The sequence below is a fragment of the Coenobita brevimanus genome, chromosome 51, assembly GCF_032717465.1.
Source record: "Coenobita brevimanus isolate Jiangsu-jjx chromosome 51, ASM3271746v2, whole genome shotgun sequence".
Lineage (NCBI taxonomy): Eukaryota > Metazoa > Arthropoda > Malacostraca > Decapoda > Coenobitidae > Coenobita > Coenobita brevimanus.
Window position 1 is genome coordinate 1,496,731 of NC_137004.1, and position 22,575 is coordinate 1,519,305.

Sequence of the window (22,575 nt, forward strand, 5' to 3'; positions counted from 1 at the left end):
TTAAAGATGCGAATCAGTTTAAAATGCATTCCCCTTAATACACTTCATAACGATTGCTACCTGTACATGCACATCACCTGTTCGCTGAGTGTATTATCATCATGACTTTTTTTTTTTTTCCCACCAAAAGAAGGAGCGAGATAAGATCCAGAAAGAAGCAAACAACGGCCAGCCCAGTGAAATGGATCACACACTTTTTTTTTTTCAACACCCAGAATCATATTTCACCTCACAACTCGAAACATCAGCATTTTTTTGTTATATCTGCAGGTTGGAGCCAGAAGTTCAGGGGCTTGAAGGATGTGTAAGTTGTGTGGGCTGCTTCACTGGTATGCTATTGATTGTTTTCTCATTTTCTTACTTTCTCCTTCCTTGTTTCTGGATTCTGCCTCACCCATACTTTAGGTAAAAAAAAAATAAAATCAGAATGATAATGGTGATGTTAATGTAGTATTCTTTGTAATGTGATTAATATATTATTTTATTTTCCAGGATGACCGGCAACCGGAGTCAGGTACCACTCCTGGCCAAAATGTCAGCAAAGGCGCGTCGAAAGAAGGATAAGAAGAAAAAGCCCGATTGTGAGTACTAGGCGAGGGTAATGAATAAGAGGGATGACTGCAGTTAGTTCTAACCTCATGAAGATAGCCAACCCCTTTTAGCTTAGTTGATGGCAGATAGCAGTCAGACTGAAGGGTCGATCTTACTATAGCACTTTTTTTTTTTTTCTTGACACCAGGAATATCCGTAACTCATTTAAGTTCAGTTGAAAGGGCAAATGTTGCCCAATTACAGGACTGATTTTAATAATAACCATGGAAACTCATTCCTACCTCATAACTAAGAGCCATCAAATTTCATGCAACACGACGTGTATAACCCACTGCATTATCAAAAGAGTACAGTTGATTAGGCTGATTAACTGTCTTGTTTCCTTGTCAGATTGCACCTCTTGTAATGATGTAGATAAGAATTTTAGCTATTATCAGATTGGCTGCCAAGATAAAGACAGGAAGCTCTTGTTATAAGTTGCTTAGAATGACTCTTGTTTTTGCCATCAACATCGTCAGTCCAATGACGAATTCTTTATTTCACTATTGCCGCATGTAATATTTTTCACTGAAGGAGTGAAAGAGGCGTTAGATCACAGACACGTTCACTAAGATGAGTAAAGTAGTCAGCATAAGCACTGTCGCCCACAGCATTGGCAAGGGTTCTTGTCCGTGGTGGGGACGTGGGTGACGGCAAAGCCAACACAAAAACCAAAAGTGGCCAAAGCACCTCAGAGGACATCAGTCTGCTCTCTCTCTCTCTCTCTCTCTCTCTCTCTCTCTCTCTGTGCATGTGGATGGTGACCTGAGTGAATTCTTCTCTTTGAAGGTTGGGTTGAAACAGGGATGTGTCATGTCTCTATGGCTGTTCAGTCTGTACATGCATGGGGTAATAAAAGAGGTACAAGGTAGGGCAGTGGATGTTGGAGTGGCCCTAGTGAGAGAGGGTAGTGTTTGGAAACTCCCTGTACTGTTGTTTGCAGATGATACTGTGTTGTTAAGTGAAGACGAAGGGGAGCTGCAAGGCTTGATGGATGAATTTGGGAGAGTGTGCAAGAAACGGAATCTAAAGGTGAATGTAGGGAAGAGTAAAGTGATGGTCTTTGAGAGAGGTGAAGTCAGTGAATGTAGTGAGATTGGACGGTGAGGAAATGGAAAATGTGAGTACGTTTAACCCCTTAACCGCGAGCTTGTTTTGCTTTTTCTTGTGGCTCCTGCGGGCATATGGCTCCTGCGGGCATATGCGCGCTCCGACACGCTCTAAAAATATTTGCCAAAAATCAGTTATTAGTCCTAGAATATTAAAAACACATATGCTTATGGCACATACCTTCAGCTTTCTCCTGGGGTGTTTGTTGAGCCTTCGTCGAGTACCATAGGACTTGTGGAGACCTCTGAAGTTGGGTAACGAAGTCTCCACTTTACACTTCCCGACAACCCGTAATATGATTACCACAGCCTGATATTATCACTAGAAACACTATTCTATGATTCTCAAATAGTTTGGAATCCATGCTCAAAAAAAAAAAAAAAAAAAAAAAACGCTGTGAAAGCAATGAAAATTACGAGGGCGTATGACCTTCCCACTTGACATCGTTCGCCGCTGGTGTTCTGTCATTTATTATTCATAAAAACACAGTTTATATTTCTATTACTGTATAACACTTATATATATCTACAGTCTTTATCCATAAGTTTCCTTCAGTAATAGTAGTTTATTGTCACTGTAGGGATTCAATTTCTCTTTCAGTAAAATACGTAGCATTCACTTTCTCGTCCTGTATACTAGCACTGAGAGTGAATGTCACTTTCACCTTCACTCTCATAACTCATAGTATTCATACATGCTAGAGTGAAACTTTCACTTTCTTTACTCCTAGTATAATACTCGTATTCTTATAATACTACTCATTTACATTTCTATTTACATTCTCTATTTTATTTACATTATTTACATTTCTATTTTATTTACACTGTGTTAGGCAATGTCACTTGCAGTAACTTATAAAACTGTTTTCCACTGTTCACTTATATTTACATTCATTGCTTTCACTTGCTATGTACACATTATTTACACATTATTTACAATTCCACTTGCACTCTTTTACTCACCAGAAAGATCGTAGTCACTCTCTATCATCTGTCAGCCCTTTACCTCTTTCCACATAAGGTTTAGTAGGGGGTAGAGGTCACAGGGCCCTTTGCATGGGGCTAAAAAGCAGCGGAACTTAGCAGGAGCGAATCCGACGTACTTTCACCTTGAAAGACGACAGTAAACTGATAGTGGTGGGTCGGGGTGGCCTACCTAGGAAGAATGCATTACTGCCAATGTCAGCCTCGTGAGAGCTGCTAATATATAGCTATGAAATGACTGGCAGGAAATCTAGACAATACATTATAAATAAGGTAGTTCCAGGTGAATGTAAATATCACTTAGGATTCTCCCTTCCCTCCTTATATATATTTTTCTTACTAGAAAAACCTCTGACCTTTGAAAAAAAAAGTTTTGAAACGCAGGCCAGTGTTATCAATACCCCTATAATTTTCAGACAAATAACCTTTTTCTCTTGCATATTACACATATGACAGAAAGTACAGCTTCATAGCAGTAACTAGAAAAAAGTAGTGTTCATGTGTGGTAGGTTATAACAATAAAAAAAAAAAACTGGAAGATTTTACAGTCTGTACATAAAAAAAAAAAAAAAAAAAAAAGGGGGCTTTGGGAGCATAGTCTTCAGGCAAAGGGGGGGGGGGGGCGAACACTTCTATTTTTTTGCTTGCGGTGAAAGTAGGTAGCGACTGGAAGAGTAATCTAGCTTTGTCGTCCTATTACTTGAAAACTATTGGACATATCGACTTCCTGTAAGAACCATGATAAAGAGCAGTAAATTCTACGTATTTTCATTACAAGAGCATAAGCCTTTGGGAGCACTTATGGTAGGAGAAGGCAGGGGACCAAACTTTGTTTTTTTCCTCACTTCTGGTAAAAGTTGAAGGTGCTTGGAGGAATAATCTCACTTTGTTGGCCAATTACTCGAAAACTATTGGATGTATTGATTTCCTGTAATGACAGTGATAATAAGCCTTTGGAAGCATTTTCTGTTGTAAAAGTATGGGGAACAGACTTTGTTTTTTTCCTCGCTTGTGGTAAAACAAAAACGGTCGGAGTAATCTCGCTTTGTCAGCCAATTACTCGAAAACTATTGGACGTATCGATTTCCTGTAAGAACCATGATAAAGAGCAGTAAATTCCATGTATGTACAAGACATAACAATGTAATATCTATGACAAGAATTCGTTGTTACGTAGGCGGGAATATAGCGTGTGCTGTGATCGCGCATCACGAAAGTGATGCACGGATGCGAGTACCCAGTTGTTTTTGGCGATTTACTAAAAAACTACGAGGCCTATCGAAACCAGATGGTGCTCATTAGAAAGCTCGTGAAATTCTGCATAAAATTATGTGACAAAAACATAAGGTGTGTGAAAAAAGTTCTTCTTGAAAGCTCCCTGAAATTTTTTCAAAAATGGCTTTCAGATTTTGGCTATTTTCACTGAAAACAGTGATGACAAATAGGGAGGTGAGTATGGAAGTTAAGAAGTCACTGCATGATAGTATTGTGATCCCTACCCTGACGTATGGAAGCGAGGCATGGACCTTGCAAGAGGGGAACAAGTCAAGAGTGAGAGCAGTGGAAATGAGTTACTTGAGAGAAGCATGTGGAGTGACATGGAGAGACAGGTTGGTGAATGAAGAATGAAGGAACATTGTGGGGTGGATGTGGATGTGGTTGAGAAGATTTGGAGAAATACACTGAGGTGGTTTGGACATGTGGAGAGAATAGAGAATGAAAGACTGACTAAGAGGGTGTATGTAGGTGAGGTGGAGGGAGAGAGAGGGAGGGGTAGACCGAGGATGAGGTGGAGAGATGGAGTTGAGAGGTATATGAGGGAGGAGGGAGTGAATTGGGGGGACAGTAGTCAAATGGTGGGTGACAGAGCAACTTGGAGGCGTTTTGTCTGCAGCCACCCTTTGCAGGATTAGGGCATCGGGCTATAGATAGATAGAGTCTAGAAAACTACAAATCATATCACAACCGGATTTGTCTCTTTAGAAAGCTGATGAAATTCTCTATCAAAACTTCTAATAACATTTTCCTGTTTGATGGAAAGCATTCGAATGGTGATGTTGGGAAGTGAAATTGACGTTGTGAAATGTTTATTCACGGCCGCATTTTTTTTTTTTTTCATTTTTTCATTACTCCCCTATGTAAATTTACGCATGGCCCTATGCAAAGACGGAGAGAGATTATTATCTTTTTTTTATTATTTCACCAGATGATGCCCTGTATGTTGACCTTCAAGTTTATAATAAGCAAAAAACTCCCTGTACTGTTGTTTGCAGATGATACTGTGTTGTTGAGTGAAGACGAAGGGGAGCTGCAAGGCTTGGTGGATGAGTTTGGGAGAGTGTGTAAGAAACGGAATCTAAAGGTGAATGTAGGGAAGAGTAAAGTGATGGTCTTTGAGAGAGGTGAAGTCAGTGAACGTATAGCGAGGTTGGATGGTGAGGAATTGGAAAATGTGAGTACGTTTAAGTACTTGGGTAGTGTGATGAGTAAGGATGGAGGTTTGGAGGGTGAAGTGCTTGAAAGGGTACAGCAGGGAAGAAAGGTTGCTGGTTCTTTGAAAGCAGTGATAAGAAACAGGGAAGTGAGCATGGAAGTGAAAAAGTTACTACATGACAGTATTGTGATACCAACTCTAACGTACGGAAGTGAAGCTTGGACGTTGTTGGAAGGACACAAGTCAAGAGTGAGAGCAGTGGAAACGAGTTATATAAGAGGAGCCTGTGGAGTCACATGGAGAGACAGGCTGACGAATGCGGATATAAAGGAGCGTTGTGGTGTTGATGTGGATGTGACAGGAAGCGTTATGAGGAACACACTGAGGTGGTTTGGCCATGTGGAGAGGATGGAGGGTGAAAGACTGACGAAGAGAGTGTATGTGAGTGAGGTGGAGGGGGGAAGAGGGAGGGGGAGGCCGAGGATGAGATGGAGGGATGGGGTGGAGAGGTATATGAGAGAGGGGGGTGTGAGTTGGGAGCAGGGCAGTGAAATGTCGGGGGACAGGGCGACTTGGAGGCGATTTGTTTGTGGCCACCCCAAACGGGATTGAGGTGTCTGGCAATAGATAGATAGATAGAAAAGTTAAAAAAAAAAAAAAAACTCATTTTTTGCGCATCACGGGGAGGGATAAAAATAATTTACTGTACACTTAATAGAAAAAAGGAATGTTAAAAGAAGTTACTTACAACAAGGATTTACTGCACAGTTACCATCAACATGCCACGTGGATCTCCACGCACAGGAAGACCTGCCAGGTTGGAGCGGATGATGTCTGTCAGAACATATTACAATGAGTAAGTGACCTTCTTTGTTATCTAATTAAAATAAACCAGACAGTGTATGTATCAGTTTTCTGCCTAAATTGCATTTCCTATAGAAGTTATTAAAAAAAGAAAATCATGTTCTGCAGTGAAGAAAGTCAAAATGGGGGAAGCCCGGGAATTCATGGAGTATTTGGCAAAATATTAAAATATGGATGGAAAATGTAAACATTAAGGGTAGGGTTGTGAGAGGCATGCCAAAGAAAGGGATGAGGTCATACAGAGTGATCTCAGAGATAAGGAGCTTAATACGAAGGGTGCCTGAGGATGAGCGGAGTGGAGATCCGCCATTAGGTGACCAAGGTCAACGCATGCAAGCATGTTGGAGTCTTTATAAACGATACGATATTTGGTGACCAAGGTCAACGCATGCAAGCATGTTGGAGTCTTTATAAATGATATGATACAATAGCAACAGAATGGATATGGAAGATGTGCAGCTTGACCTAGTGGGATGGTATGGTCCAAGAAGATTGGAAGTCAGGTACTGTTTGATAGTTCCTTATACAAAAGAAAAAGGGAAAGAGATGTGCATGACAGTCATTGGGGTACTTGTCTTCTCCGGGTAGTGAGAAAATTATATAGTAGGATATCTGTTGATGGAGCTAGGTAAATAACCTAAGGAGTTAACTGGAGAAGAACTAAGGGGGTTCAAGGAAGGGAAGAGGTTACCTGGATCGGATATTCATTCAGATAAATTTAGTGAAAAAATACGAGGTCTGTCCAAAAGAAAACAAACTCATTAAACAGGCACTAACAACTAGTTGGCGTAGCATGATCACGATGGGAGCACGGTCCATCCAAAAGAAACCAGTTTTTTTTTACAGCACACCAACTAGTCAGCATAGCATGATCATGATGGGAGCACTGTGTAGCGGTAACTTTGAGCTTTAATCAAACACTAGCCACATCACACCGTGTCACATAGTCATTGAGATACACATGCATGAGTGAACTTGTGTGCATTTAGCGAATTTCTTTCTATCTCCTCCGTCATCTGAAATTGGTGACCTTTCAGGGTGGATTTCAGATCTTGAAACAAAATAAGATCCGCAGAGGCCAAGTCTGGAAAGTTTCGTGCTTTGCTAGAAAAAAAAAAAAATCACAGATGGGGGTTGACACGTGAGGTGCATTGTCATGGTGCAGCATCCGGGTTTCGTTTTTCCATATCTCAGGCCTCTTCCTTCAAGCTGCTTCCCTCAAATGCTTCAGAACGTCCAAATGAAATTATTGACTGTCTGACCATGTGGAACAAACTCATGATGAACGATGCCTTTCCAGTAAAAAAAAAAGATGGTCAGCATCACCTTAAAATTTAAGCAACTGACATGCTTTATTATTATTATTATTATTTTTTTTTTGTTATGATGATTGTTATGCTAGGTGTTTAGGGGTCAGCTTCCCGTCCCTTGAACGCCTAGTGTGCAGCTGGGTTCCCTTTCTAGACCAGAGCTTAGATGAATAAGAGAGAGGCAGGACACAAAACTCAAGGCAACAACGTTACATGTGTATTGACTAATTCTATATGTGGAACAGGTAGATGTCACAACAACAGGAACCTGAGTAATTATAAGTCATGTACTAGTATCGCAGTATCGCACAGGATACTATTTAGACAATAGTTCAGGATAGCAGGTGAATGGCACAACAAATAGTGTTTGTAGTATTTCGGACAGGGGAACAGATCACTGTCACTTGGAGGGAAATATAAACTGTATTTAGGCTGGGCATTTATTTCACTGGTCTTCCAGTGTAGAGGAATTACACTATGAAGGCCAAGTCTGATGTTCACTGAAGTCACTGCATTCTTATTAGATCTCTCTTCGTACCCTAACTATGTCACTGTTTGCCCAAATCACAATTATTACACATCACTAGGCCTTGGACTTACGTTCTCTTGGATAATACTCTGCTCGATATTCCAGTCACTATTACACCGTCATTGCACTCTTTACTGTCACTCACTGTCAGTGGGGCGGCGGTGTGGTTCGTGGGGGGCGGTGGGAGGACTCACAGCCCCACTCCTGATGGGGACTGAGTCCCGCCTGTGGCCTCTGTATCCAGCGGCCACAGGATCACTCGTAGGGGCGTCCTGTCTCGTCCGGGACTTGGGATGGTGAAGGGCCCTGCACTGCCAGGGCTGGGAGTTGGAGTGCGGCCCTCAGGGCTGGGGCCAAACATCCTCCTGAAGTGCTCACTTACGCACCTGACGGAGGATGAGGGTCGTCTGCGTCGGGGTGGGGAAAGGCCTAGCCTGGGGGTCCTGGGGGCGACTCAGGGCCCGGTGGCTGTGGCCTCCTGCCGTCAGGGACGCCGTCAGGAGTGAGCTGCGGTGTTGGTTGTTGTCAGAGTCCATCAGGTAGGGTCCCTCTGGAGCTGGCTGGGCGGAGTACAACCCTGGGGATAGCACAGGGCCTCGGGACTGAGACCCTCCTCCTGGAGGATGTCACATCGTGGGGATGTGGCAACACCTGACAGAGGAGCGGCTGCTGGCCATCTTCTGCCGTAGGGCCCAGCTGCTGGCTGTGGCCTTTTAGGGACGCAGCTTCCGGCCGTCGCTGGGGCCCAGCTACTGGCCATGGGCCGTGTGGGGGAGCAGTTACCAGCCATCTCCTGAAGGAGGGGTGAGCGGCTACTGGCCACCTCAGGGGCACCTTCGAAGCGGCTGCTGGCCATCTCCTGACAAAGACAGGAGCGGCTACCGGCCATCTCCTGAGGGAGGGGTGAGCGGCTGTCGGCCATCTTAGGGGCACCTTCGGGGTGGCTACCAGCTGTCTCCTGACGAAGGTGGGAGCGGGTACCGGTTGTCTCCTGAAGGAGGGGTGAGAGGCTACTGGCCATCTCAGGGGCACCTTCAGAGTGGCTACCAGCCATCTCCTGATGAAGGCGGGAGCGGCTACCAACCGTCTCCTGAAGGAGGGGTGAGTGGCTACTGGCTGTCTCAAGGGCACCTTCGGAGCGGCTACCGGTCGTCTCCTGACAAACACGGGAGCGGCTACTGGTCGTCTCCTGAAGGAGGAGTGGGCGGCTACCAGCCATCTCAAGGGTACCTTTGGAGCAGCTACTGGCTATCTTCTGAAAGAGGGGTGAGCAGCTACTGGCCATTTCTAGGGCACCTTCGGAGCGGCTACCGGCCGTCTCCTGACAAAGGTGGGAGCGGCTTCTGGCCGTCTCCTTAAGAAGGGGTGAGCGGCTGCAGGCCGTCTTGAAAAGGGCGCGGCTACCAGCCATCGCTGAGGTGCTACCTGGAGCTAGAGTAATAGCTCCACCCCGATTCTGTTGAGGGTCAGCTCGCCCACAAGGTAGTCTCCTTTCCAGGCTATGGCGACGGCGGGCGGGTTCCGGGTCATAGGGGCGCGTGGCCCAGGCGGACTTATGTCCCTGTCGCCGGGGGTCGGGTCGTGCTCTGTCTGCCCCTCCATACACTCCTCCTGGGGGTGTTGTGTTGCCCTCAGTTGCTATTCCTGGCATTTTACCACCATCGTCGGGGCGAAAGTCACGTCCCTGTGACTGGAGGTGATAGATTTTGGTGGTGTTGGTGTGGTGCGCGGGTTGGAGATGTTGAAGGAGGGCGTTCCATGCTGTGGTGGCTGGATTTTCGTGCATCTGGGTGTCGCAGGTGATGAAATGGGTGGATATGTCGGTGCTGTTGTGGAGGAGTCGCAGGAGGTGGAGGGGGCCACAGACGCGATGGTGGTATCCAGAGGGCGGCGCCCATGTGGCTCGTCGGATTCTCATGTTGGTAGGTCTTGTGTCCTGCAGAGAGCCGTGCTGAATGCTGGAGATTGCCGTGGAGCGTGGGGTTTTATGATGGGGCAAAGCGGCATGATGTCTCTGGGGAGTGGTGGTGGCTGGGATTTGGGCCTGGTGTAGCATGACTGTGTTAGGTGGGGGAGTGTGGTGTTGTAGTGAGGTGGGTGGTGTAGGGGTGGGGGCATATCGGGCGGAAAAGGCAGCTGGAGCATGTGATGGTGGTTTTTAAGGTGGGTGTGGGTGGTGAGTTGGGTGCGTGTGGGTGGTGTGGTGAAGTTGAGGGTGGTAGGGAGGTGGGTGTTTTGCGTGGGGGCAGTGGTGTGGTGGCGGAGCTGGGAGTGGTGATGGGTGGTGGGCAGGGTGCACTGTGAGCAGGTGGAGGAGAGCTTGGTCCGTATGCGGGACATGTGGTGATGGGCGTGGGGGATGGGGAGGCAGGTGGGGAGCATGAGGGTGGAGGGGTGGTGACGGGGCTGGGGATGGGTGGTGGGTGGGGTGAAGGGTGGATGGGCAGAGGGGAGGTTGGTGCATGGGCAGGACAGGTGGTAGTGGGTGTGGGGGATGGGGAGGACAGTGGGGAAGGGGTGAGGGAGAGGTCAGGAATATGCAGCGTCGGTGAGTCTTCAGGTGAGGTGTGATGCGGCATGATGGGGGGAGGGGTGGTAAAGGACAGGTAGGGGGAGGCTGAGAGGGAAGGTGAGGGGGATATGTAGCAGTCATATGAGGTAGAGGGAGGTGGGGCGGGCTTGGAGGGTGGCATGGGGCGCGGGGTGGGGTTTTGGGGAGCAGGGGTACGGAATGGATGCACATGGTGATTCCTGAGTGTGCGGGGTGTGTTATGATAATCGACTGTCACTTGGTAGAGGTTGGGGACATTGATGATGGTGTAGGGTTCTGTAAAGCTAGGTGCAAGCTTGTGGGTTGTAGGGAGCTGTACTGTCATGCTGGTGTCACCTGGCTTGTACGGGTTGGAGGGGGTGTCAAGTTGGAGATCCAGGATACTATGCAGGTGAGAAAGCCACCTTTTGAAATGGTGAAGGGGGTCAGATGTCAGATGTGGGGGAGGTTGTGAGGAATTGTAGGTGTCTTTGCATTGGTAGGAGGATAGGCGCTTCCCCAAACACATGTTCGTGGGGCGATATGCCGTCTTCTCGTGGGCAAGAGTTTATGCTCCATTGTACGATCTTGATGTGTGCGGGCCAGTCGTCGTTCTTTGTTTCTTCTATCCGGGTGCGGAGCTGGTTCATTAAGGTGCGATGGCTTCGTTCGCAAATGGCGTTGCCCTGTGGCCAGTAGGGGGACGAGTGGGAGGTGTGACAACCAAAGATTTGAGCTAACTCCTGCCAGATTTTACTGGTGAACTCCGGGGCATTGTCTGAGTGGATAGCCTGTAGGATGCCAAAATATGGGAAAACATGATGGATCATTGCGTTGGCAACTGCAACAGCGTGATGTTCCTCTGCTGGACAGGTGACGAGCAATTTTGAGTATGTATCAACAAAAGTGATGATATACTGATAACCTGATTTCGGTGGCAAGGGCCCCACTATGTCGATGGATAGTAATGTCAGGGTTTGTGGGCCGTGATGTTGCCGGACAAGCCAGCAATGCGAGTGATGTCTTTTCCTAAGGCGCACACCCGGCAGGATTGGACAATATCCTTGGCTAGGGTGGATGGGTTGGGAGTCCAATATGCATCAGTGAAAGCCTGCTGGAGCTTCTTCGTGCCCAGGTGGAACCCGTTGTGGGTGTGTAGGTGTCGGAGGGTGTTAAGAGCAGTGTCGGGGGCGAAGATGATATGCCCTGATGGGGTAAATAGGTGGTCATCCTGGCGGTGTAATTTTTGAAAAGGACGCTGGGGGATCCAAGGGGGTCTTTCCTTATACTGCCACTGTCGGAAGAGATCGGGCTCGGGCTGTACGGCATCGATGGGAAGCTGGGAGAGAAAGCATCCGCATTTGTGTGAGGTTTGCTGAGGCGGTAGGAGATCTCGTAGTTAAATTCCTCCAGTGTTTTGTGCCATCTGATGAGCTAGGCATTGTGGGTGTCGGACTGCCACAGCCATTGGAGGGATTGGTGGTCGGTAATGATGGTAACTTGGGTCCCCGATAGGTATGCCCGGAAGTGGTCCAAAGCCCAGATGATGCCCAGGCATTCCCTCTTCGTGGCAGCGTAGTTCTTCTCTTGATTGAGGGTGCGGCTGGCACAGGCGATGATGTGTTCACGGCCCTCTTGGACTTGGGCCAGCACAGCGCCAATTGCTATCAAGGAGACTTCAGTGTAGAGACAGAATGGAAGGGAGTAGTTGGGGAAGGCAACAATCGGGGCGGAGATGAGTTTGTCCTTTAGTAGTTGGCAGGCGGCTCATCTCTCATCCGTCCAGAGGAAAGGTTCTCCCCTCCGGGTGAGGTCGTGGAGTGGCATGGCAATGTGGGCAAATCCCTTCACGAAGTGTCGGTAGTAGGAGGTCGGGCCAAGGCAGGCTCAGACTCCGTGGACGTCTTGTGGAGGGGGAATGTCTGCGATGGCACGTAGCTTGTCTGGGTCAGGGGAGATGCCGTCCTGGGAGATGACATGCCCCAGGAAGGAGACGATTCTGGTGGCTAGGATGCACTTAGAGGGCCATAGTTTGAGGCCGGCCTGTCGGATGCGGGAAAAGACTTTTCGGAGACGCTGGAGGTGGTCGGCCCAGGTCGTGCTGAACACAATAACGTCATCTAAATAGCCTAAACAGATCTCCCAGGTGAGGCCACTGGGGACGGACTCCATCAGTTGCGAGAAGGTGGCAGGGGTGTTCCAGAAGCCAAAGGGCAGGACTTTGAACTTTTAGTGCTTTCCGTTGCTGGTAGAGAAAGCAGTTTTGCCTCAGTCTTCTGGCCGCACTGATGCCTGCCAGTACCCTGATTGGAGATCGAGGGTGGAGAATCAGGAGGCATCGTATAAGGTGTCAAGGAAGTCGTCTCTCCTGGGGAGTGGGGTGGTGTCACTGAGCCGGTGATAATCAATGCAGGACTGCATGGTGCCATCCTTCTTCACAAGCACAACAGGGGAGGAACCAGGGCCTGGTGGAAGGGGAAATGACTCTGGCCTCAATCATTTCCTGGACCTGGCAGTCTTCCTCCCGTTGCTTGGGATTCTTTCGCCGGGATGGTTGGCGGATCAGCGGACCTGTCGTGTGAATCTCGTGAGCGAGGTAGGTGGTATGTCCAATGTCGGTGGGTCTTGCCACGAACAGGTCCTGGAAATCCAGGAGAAGGCGGTGGAGGGTGTCAGATTGGTTGGGGGAGAGATGGTCGAGGATGGGGGGCAGGGGGGAGGGGGAGCTGGAAGGGGAAGGGCAAGGCTCGGCTTCTTCCATCTCTCCTATTACGAGCCCTTTGGGTAGTGTTAGAGGGGAGGGAGTGAGGTTAGCAATCCAGGCTGCCGCGACATGAGGAGGGGAGAAAAGTGGAGGGCAAAAGGCAGGCCGAGAGGGTCCCGGTTGGCAGGTGGGGGTAGGACAGGACAGACGGCACGTGCCCGTGGGCCTGTTCAGGGGCAACCAGGTTTTGTGGTGGAGCAGAATCGTTACTGTGGAGGAGGTGATGGCGGGGAATGTTGGAAGGGAGGGGGAGAAGGAGAGAAGGGGGAGAGGGATTGGCTGGGGTCGGGGTGTGCAAGTGCACACTGCTGGGGGGGGAGGGTCAGGGGACTTCCGGAACTGGAGCTGTCTGTTGTGGCAGTCGATGGTAGTTCTTAATTTATGTAACAGGTCCAGCCTCAGGTATCCATCAAAGTTGCGACAGGTGGAGTCAAATATGATGAATTTGTGTTATGTCGATGCTGGTTGGTGTGTGTCGACACGAAGGGCCTGAGTTTCCCCACGGATAGGCAGGGGGCCATCCCCCGTGTCTACAAGGTGGGTTGATGTCGGGAAAAGCAGGCCAAAGGTCGACGTGACGGGAGTAAAAATGACTGTACAAGCAGGATCTGGCCGCTCCTGTCTCGACCAGACGTCTGGCTTTCACCCCGTTCAGCCTCATCTTGTTGACTCGGGGGCAGTATTTGGGGGAAGTGGCCCCTGCCACCTTGGGGAGGTGTGGGGGCGGTCCTAAAAAATCCAACTGCTGAGGACTGCCTTCTTCCTCTTCTGGTTCCATCTCCCCATGTTTGGTTTCTTCCTTGGGTGCGGGTTCGTCAGCTGGCTCCTCATTTTCTAAGGAGGAGACTTTACGTTGGCCTGGGGTGATTGGCTTGCATCTAGCAGCCTTAAGTTGGTCCCTGATGTCGCAGACTGGGCACCTGGAGCAGCACGCCGAGAACTTCCAGGGATTAATCAGGATAATGTTAGGGTTCTCCTTGTGGCTGGGGCATCTGTGGGTGGGGTGCACCCTGGGAGTTGAGGTGAGGCTGGTGTCCGGCATAAGCGGACGAGTTTTGACTGGAGGTGCAGGTTGTTGGTGGGGAACTTATTCTATCTATCTATCTATTGCCAGACGCCTCAGTCCCGTTTGGGGTGGCCACAAACAAATCGCCTCCAAGTCGCTCTGTCCCCCGCCATTTCACTGCCCTGCTCCCAACTCACACCCCCTTCTCTCATATACCTCTCCACCCCATCCCTCCATCTCATCCTCGGCCTCCCCCTCCCTCTTCCCCCCTCCACCTCACTCACATACACTCTCTTTGTCAGTCTTTCACCCTCCATCCTCTCCACATGGCCAAACCACCTCAGTGTGTTCCTCATAACACTTCCTATCACATCCACAACCACACCGCTCGCTGACGCAGTGGTAACGTTCTCGCTTGCCATCTGGTAGACGGGAGTTCGCGCCTCGCTCAGGTTGCGAAAAGTTTCACTGAAGAAGTGGGTGGTTACTGTCCCCCTTGAGCAAGGGGACGGGTGTGTGGGTGTGTGAAGGTCAAAGCCTTGCCCTTAGATCGGACTATATGAGCTCTCAGCTCCCTTCCGGGAGGGTAAAATGCTGACGATCACGACCATCAAGTGATCCTGACCGACCCGGTGAATTACCACAACTCTCCTTTATATCCTCATTCGTCAGCCTGTCTCTCCATGTGACTCCACAGGCTCCTCTTAAATAACTCATTTCCACTGCTCTCACTCTTGACTTGTGTCCTTCCAACAATGTCCAAGCTTCACTTCCATACGTTAGAGTTGGTATCACAATACTGTCATGTAGTAACTTTTTCACTTCCAAGCTCACTTCCCTGTTTCTTATCGCTGCTTTCAAAGAACCAGCATCCTTTCTTCCCTGCTGTACCCTTTCAAGCACCTCACCCTCCAAACCTCCATCTTTACTCATCATACTACCCAAGTACTTAAACGTACTCACATTTTCCAATTCCTCACCATCCAACCTCGCTGTACATTCACTGACTTCACCTCTCTCAAAGACCATCACTTTACTCTTCCCTACATTCACCTTTAGATTACGTTTGTTACACACTCTCCAAAACTCATCCACCAAGCCTTGCAGCTCCCCTTCGTCTTCACTCAACAACACAGTATTATCTGCAAACAACAGTACAGGGAGTTTCCAAACACTATCCTCTTTCACCAGGGCCACTCCAACATCCACTACCCTACCTTGTACCTTTTTATTACCCCATCCATGTACAGATTGAACAACCATGGAGACATGACACATCCCTGTTTTAACCCAACTTTCAAAGAGAAAAATTCACTTAGTTCACCATCCACACGCACTGCAGCCTTCGCACCATCGTACATACTCTTCACAGCGTTCAACAACTTCCCATCTACTCCATATATACTTAACGCTTTCCACAATCCTTGTCTATCCACCCTGTCAGCATAGCATGATCATGATGGATTTATTGGCCCATGAGCAGAGTACAACTTGCATGTGTGGGGTGGCTCCCCACATACACCTTTACTCTTCTAAACAGGATCCAGTCAAATTATCTTTTCCTTATTACTTTGCCTCCTTTCACTGACTCCCCTTAACCTCTTTCTCTCTTTGCTGCAGTGTTGCATCTCTGTCTCTCTGCAATTGCAGCTTCAGTGGTCACTACTCTTCTGAACTGGCTGCTTGCATCCCTCCTTCATTACAGGACACACATAACATCCATCTGGGTTTACATTCTCACACCATTTCTGTCCAACTCTGTGATGCAGACATTAACTGATACTGTCAAGTCATTCATGTACAGTATGCAGCAAGTTATCTCTGAAACTGTTTTCCTTAGTCTGTACTTTTCTCTGCCTGTGACCTCCAGGCTTTTAAATGCAGTGTGCTCAGACATCCAAAAATGCATGGGTATTGAATTTGGCTTTTTTTGTTCAGTTTTCTCGGAAAAAGCAACTTTGCAGGCTTTTAGCCTGTGATTCTTTCTTATTTGGAAAAAAAAACGTATACTTTCTTACTAATGCAGCATTCAAACATGTGGCATGTTACTGTACATGTATCCTGGATATTGGGCTATTCACAGTGTGTACAAGATTTTATAACTAACTTTAGTACCACTAATAGGTTATCCCTCATAAATATGTTTCAGCAAACTGTATTGTATTTTGTGGAGTATCAAGAGTAGGGAGTGGGTGTAAGATTGGTCTTCCTACACATACTGTATACGTGATACCTCTCTTCATAACCTGGGTGCCTTTGCAGATTGGGTGAGGGAGTACAGCCAAAATACTCAGATGAGCTACTACAGAAAGTTGAAGAAGCAGACTATGAAGAATGTGAGGAGATCCTGGAGACCAACCCAGAAAAAGCAAAAGTGGTGGATGAGGAGACAAAAGTCACTCCTCTTCATGTGGCTGCCAAAAATGGCCAGCAAGAAATCATGACCCTCCTCTTAAACAAAAATGCTGACTGCAATGCTCAGGATATAAGTGGCCAGACACCTCTGCATCTGGCTGCAATTAAGGATCATTATTATTGTTGCCAAACTCTGCTCAACTGGTCAGGAATTCAGGTGGGTTTAGTTGTCCCAGAATTCAGGTATATACTGTACAAAACAGTATTGTGCTGTATTATATCGGAGATATGGCAGTAAATTATAAACAGAAACTGCAATAGCTTGGTCAGTGCCACACTTATCCTATGATGTGTGTGCCCCAAGTTAGGATTCAAAGTCAAGCCAGGGTTAATATTTAAAGTGGATGTTTGTATACCTTTTCATAATGGCTGCATATGTTTACATCCTGTTGGCATATACAGACACAAACTCAGTCTGTACAGTACATTACTTTCACATGCATCACTCTTCCTGCAGACATCCCTCCCCATTACTTTGACAATTCAGGGAAGGGTTAATTTGGCTTTCGCTCTTCCTCTGTGGAGAGTTTTGGTACTGCAGTAGACCTAATATGGACAAATACAGATATATTCAGTTGTACAGTCCCTTATGGTAAAACATCCTTGTGAGTAAAAATCCTGGCTAGTTCTGCTGTACAGTACTGTTCCATCTGTCCATATGGCTAATGTGCTTTTATGAGTACTGTACAAGTATTTTACAGTACAGTATATATACTGTACATGGCACATGTCAGTGCAGACGATTGATGATCATTATCAAAGTAATCCCTTGCTTCTTCTTGGACAGTTCCTATTGTGTGGTTAGCCATGGTCTAGTCCCCCCCCCCCAGTATAAACAGATATTAGGATCAGTTAAACTGCTCCCCAATAGTTGCTGATAACCTGTAGAAAATACTGTATACAGTATCTAGTGTTTCATCTTAGACTTTGTACATTTATGAAGTAATAACTGAGTCCCCTGCCTAAAAGTGAATATTTTATGGTTATGGTGGTACTACTCTAAACTGGTGGCTAGGGTGGGGCGCCAACCTCTGTACAGTGTTGCCACTTTTTCCATACCCACGATGCCTCTCTTTCTCTCTCTCTCTCCCCTGGGGTAAGATGTGCATCACCTTGGGGAATTTTGTTTCTTTTATGAGTGACTGTTATAAACTTGTGCTTTCATTTCTTTATTTTGTTTTTATTATGTCTAATTATATTTTAAAATAATATTGTTTTACATATGGCGCCAGATGACCTCGCTGTTGTGGCGCCATCATTTGTTTTCATTCAATCATTCTCTCCCTCCTTCCTTCCCTCCCTTCCTACATCTCTCCCTCAGCTTGACAATGCACTCAACACTGCCCCTGGACTGCTTCCCCCCCCCCTTCTCTCTCTCTCTTTCTCATCTATGGTATTTTAGGATACATTTTGGTTATTTTCTTTAACATTATATTGTACATTATATTTAGCTTGACTATGTAGATGCGAGGAGTGGGCCAGCTGAACTGCCATCCTGAGTCAAGGACACAAGGGAAAGTGACACGAGGAAGCTCTGGCTGGGTCAGACTGGGTCTGTGTGTGTTGCCGCTCACGAGGGTTTAATGTACTGTATTTGTTGTTTTTTTTAATAAGAAATTGGCATATTTTTACTTATATTCCTGCACATTATCTTATAATCATAATGGTGACATTATTACCCACCCCAGAACTACAATAAAAGCCAATAAAAGTGACTGCTTCTTTTTTAGCAATACTGTAAAATATTTATGCCACATCTCTGTATTGCCTTATAATTATTTCATGCATAATAAGTTTAATGTTTTTTCATATATCATAATACATACGTTAACATTGTATTCATATGTGTTTGTCTTATTTGTGATGCCCTTTACAAATATAACAGCCATTTCACATCATGAGTTTGGGAAACATAGCAACACTGTACGGAGGTTGGTGCCCCACCTTAGCCGCCAGTTTAGAGTAGTACCACCATAGTTACCAATTTTGTAGACTACTATAACTCTGTATGATAGTATAGTACTTCTCAGGTCTGATTAGAGCCTAAATCGCAGACGTGTTACCTGATTATATTTAATTGTACAATATATCACAGTTGTTCCATTTTCAGCATGAAACCAACCATCTTTCTCCCATATACTTGCATGGTATTACCATGTCATGGAGATTATTATGAGAATTGTTGTAAATCTTTCCACAGGTAAACATACAGAACAAGGCTCATGATACACCTCTACACCATGCAGCTAAAGAGGGACGGTACAATATCTGCTCCACTCTTCTTACTTTTCCTGATGCTGATGTCAACGCCTTAAATAGGTATACTTGTAGCTGTTCACTTAATTATTTCTGAATAATAAACAAAGTATTATTAAGATTTACTTAGATCAGAACATTATTTTTATTATTATTATTATTATTATATAATAATAATAATAATAATTTTTATTATTATTATCATTATTATTATTATTATTATTATTATTATTATTACAGTCACTCGATGTAGTGCTAACTCTCAGGTGTCTGCCCTTTCCTCTCCTCCATCCTTCTTTCCTTCCATCCTCTTCTGCCTTTCTTTACTTCATTCTCTCCTCGTCCTAAAGCCTGCAGGTGACTGTACACTCCCTCTTCTGTCTTTCTTTCCTTCATTCTTTCCTTTTACTTCTGTCTGTGGGTGACTCTACACAGAGTGACAAGCCAAATGGTTGCCTGTACACCAGGAAACCTTTCACTATGCTGGGTGGTAACCATATAACCAAATTTTGGTCCTGGTGGTTTAGTGGGTAATTGCAGCGCTCCAGTCGGTTTGAGCCGGTGAAGGTGTATATCCAAGGGATGGTTGGGGTTTATTGCCAACGTAATGCCACTCAGTGATGATTGAGCCTGATCACTCTCATCTTAAATGTCAGGACCAACTTGCCTAGCCCTGGGCTTTTATGCCCCTCATGGGGCAATGTAAGATTGGATGATGATGATGATGATGATGATGATGGTGGTTCTTCTTCTTCTTCTTCTTCTTCTTCTTATTATTATTATTATTATTATTACATGGAATGTCCATCCATCCATCATCCAATCGTACATTGCTCCATGAGGAGCGTAGGAGCCCGGGACTAGGCAGTTGGTCTCGACATTTAAGATGAGAGTGACCAACCTCACTCATCCCTGAGTGACATTACATGGGCAATCAACCCCAACCACCCCTAGGATATAAACTTTCACCGGCCTAATCCAACTGGAGCGCAATAATTATCCACTAAACCACCAGGTGCCAAAATTTGGTTATATGGTTACCACCCTGCACAGTAAATGGTTTCCTGGTGTACAGGAAACCATTTGGCTTGTCACTCAGTGTAGAGTCACCCACAAGCAAAAGGAAAAGGAAAGAATGAAGGAAAGAAAGACAAAAAAGGGGGTGTAAAGTCACCCGTAGGCAGAAGGACAAAGAAAGAATGAAGGAAAGAAAGACAGAAAAGGATGGAAGGAAAAAAGTATGGAAGAGAGGAAAGGGCAGACACCCAAGGGCAACACTACATCGAGTGAGTGGATGGTGAGCACCCCCACCTATAACAAATTACATGGAATGTAAGGGGTGCAAATGATGAGGTGAAAGAAAGAGAGATTCTCCAGGTGCTTGAGAGTGTGAAAGTGGATGTATGTGGATTACCTGAAACTAAATGGTGAGGTGAGAGTGTAAGACAATGGGAGTATGGATGGGGTATATGTACGGAAGTAGGTGAGAATGGGAGGGCAAAAGAAGGAGTGTGTGTTGTTGTGTGAGTAAAAGATGGAAGAATATGAAAGAGTATGGATCACTTGGCTCAAGGATTGTGTGGGTAAAATTGACAGTTGGACTACAAATGTGGGGAATTGTGTGCGTGTATGTGCCAATGCAAGACTGTGCAAGCAGAGTGAGAGAAGAGTTCTGGAAAAATGTGGAAGTGTGCATGGAAAAGATTGAAAGGAATGAGATAGTGTTTTTGATTGGAGATATGAATGGAAAAGTAGGGAATGTGAAGGTGGATGGAGTAGTTGGTGAGTGGGGTGTGCCTGCGGAGATGGATGGGAATGGCAGTGCGTTAGTGGACATTTGTGCCTGGAGGGGGTTGGTGATAGCCAATACCCTCTTCAGACACAAAATGATCCATAGATATACATAGCGAGTGATGAGAAGGGTGGGTGGTGAACTGAATGAACGGAAGGCAATGATTGATTATATGTGTGTGTATGGTAGAATGAGAAGGTGTGTAATGGATGCAAGAGCATATAGAGGTTGGGGGAATGGACTTTTTGACCACCACTTGGTAGTGGTGAGACTCAAGGTCCAAATAAAATGGAGAAATGGAAGAAAGGAAGGACAGGAGGAATTAGTTCATACAAGGAGGGTGGAAAGGTTACAAAAGGATGGAAAAAAGTCATAATATAAGAGAGAAGTGGAGATGCAATTGGGATATGGATTGGAGCAGATGGGGGATGTGAGGTGGTGTGTGGGGTGAAGAGAAGATGAAAGGTGCAAGGAACAGCATGGTGGAATGAAGAGATGAGACAGGCTGTGGCACAAAAGAAGAAAGCATATATTGAGTGGATGAGAAAAGAGGCATGGAAGAAGTTGAGAGATGGAAGAGAGAGGTATATGTTTAGAGGAAAAGAGAGGTGAAAAGATTAGTAAGAGAGAGTAAGAAGAGAGTGGATGAGGATTTTGGAAGGAATTTGAGTCTAAAGTGGAGGGACTGTAAGAAAATGTTCTGGAAGGAAGTAAAGGGAGTTAGACAGGGTGTCAATGAAGTTAGTTGGGGAGTGAAAGATAAAAATGGTAGAGTACTAGTGGAGAAGGGAGATAAAGTGAGCTGATGGAGAGAACACTTTAAGGCATTGTTGAACATAGAGAATGATTGTAATGTGAGTATAAGTGGCTGGGGAATGGGCAGGAGATGGAGGGATGTGAGAGGAGAGGAAGAAATCAGTAGGATGGAAGTTATGGAAGCAATGAAGAAAGTCAAAATGGGGAAAGCCCCAGGAATTGATGAAGTGTGTGGTGAAATGCTGAAGCATGGGGGAGAGATAGTAGTAGAATGGATGTGGAAGATGTGCAGATTGGCCCAGGAGGAAGGTAGAGTCCCGGATGATTGGAAGTCAGGTATAATTATTCCCCTTTACAAGGGATGTTTTGCAGATGATACAGTACTGTGTTGTTATGTGAAGGTGAAGGGGAGTTGCAAGGCTTGGTGAATGAGTCTGGGAGAGTGTGTAAGAAATGAAATCTAAAGGTGAATGTAGGGAAGAGTAAAGTTATGGTCATCAAGAGAAATGAAGTCACTGAATGTACAGTGAAGTTTGATGAGGAGGGAGTGCAAATGTGAGTGTGTTTAAGTACAGTACTTGGGTAGTGTGATAAGTTAGGATGGAAGTTTAGAAGGTGAAGTGTTTAAAAGGGTACAACAAAGGAGAAAGGTTTCTTGTTCTTAGAAAGCAGTGATAAGAAACAGGGAAGTGAGCATGGAAGTGAAAAAGTTACTGCATGACAGTATTGTGATACCAACTTTAACATATGGAAGTGAAGCTTGGACCTTGTTGGAGGGACAGAAGTCAAGAGTGAGAGCAGTGGAAATGAGTTATTTGAGAGGAGCATGTGGAGTCACATGGAGAGTTAGACTGACAAGTGAGGAAGTGAAGGAGCGTTGTGGTGTGGATGTGGATGTGATAGGATGTGTTAGGAAAAACACACTGAGGTAGTTTGGCCATGTGGAAAGGATGGAGAATGAGACTGATGAGGAGAGTATATGTAAGTGAGGTGGAGGGGGGAGATGGAGGGGGAGGCCAAGGATGAGATGGAGGGATGGAGTGGAGCAGTATATGAGAGAGGGGGGTGTGGGCTGGGAGCAGGGCAGTGAAATGGCGGGAGACAGGGTGACGTGGAGGCGATTTGTTTGTGGCCACTCCATATAAGGGATTAAGGCATCTGGCAATAGATAGATAGATTGATAAATTATTATTATTATTATAAACCCGAACCATCCCCTGGATATAAACCAACAC

General features: G+C 46.1%; 1 protein-coding gene across 1 annotated transcript in view; it reads left to right on the forward strand.

The window, feature by feature from the left end:
* The first annotated feature begins 523 nt into the window (after positions 1-523).
* Positions 524-22,575, forward strand: part of LOC145400281 (uncharacterized) — a 75,360-nt gene continuing 53,308 nt past the window's right edge. Inside the window, exons 1-4 of the mRNA XM_080272839.1 lie at positions 524-581; positions 5,887-5,974; positions 16,384-16,693; positions 18,737-18,855. Coding sequence (XP_080128965.1) covers positions 533-581; positions 5,887-5,974; positions 16,384-16,693; positions 18,737-18,855 — 566 coding nt within the window. The 5' untranslated portion in view covers positions 524-532. The remainder of the gene's footprint in view (positions 582-5,886; positions 5,975-16,383; positions 16,694-18,736; positions 18,856-22,575) is intronic.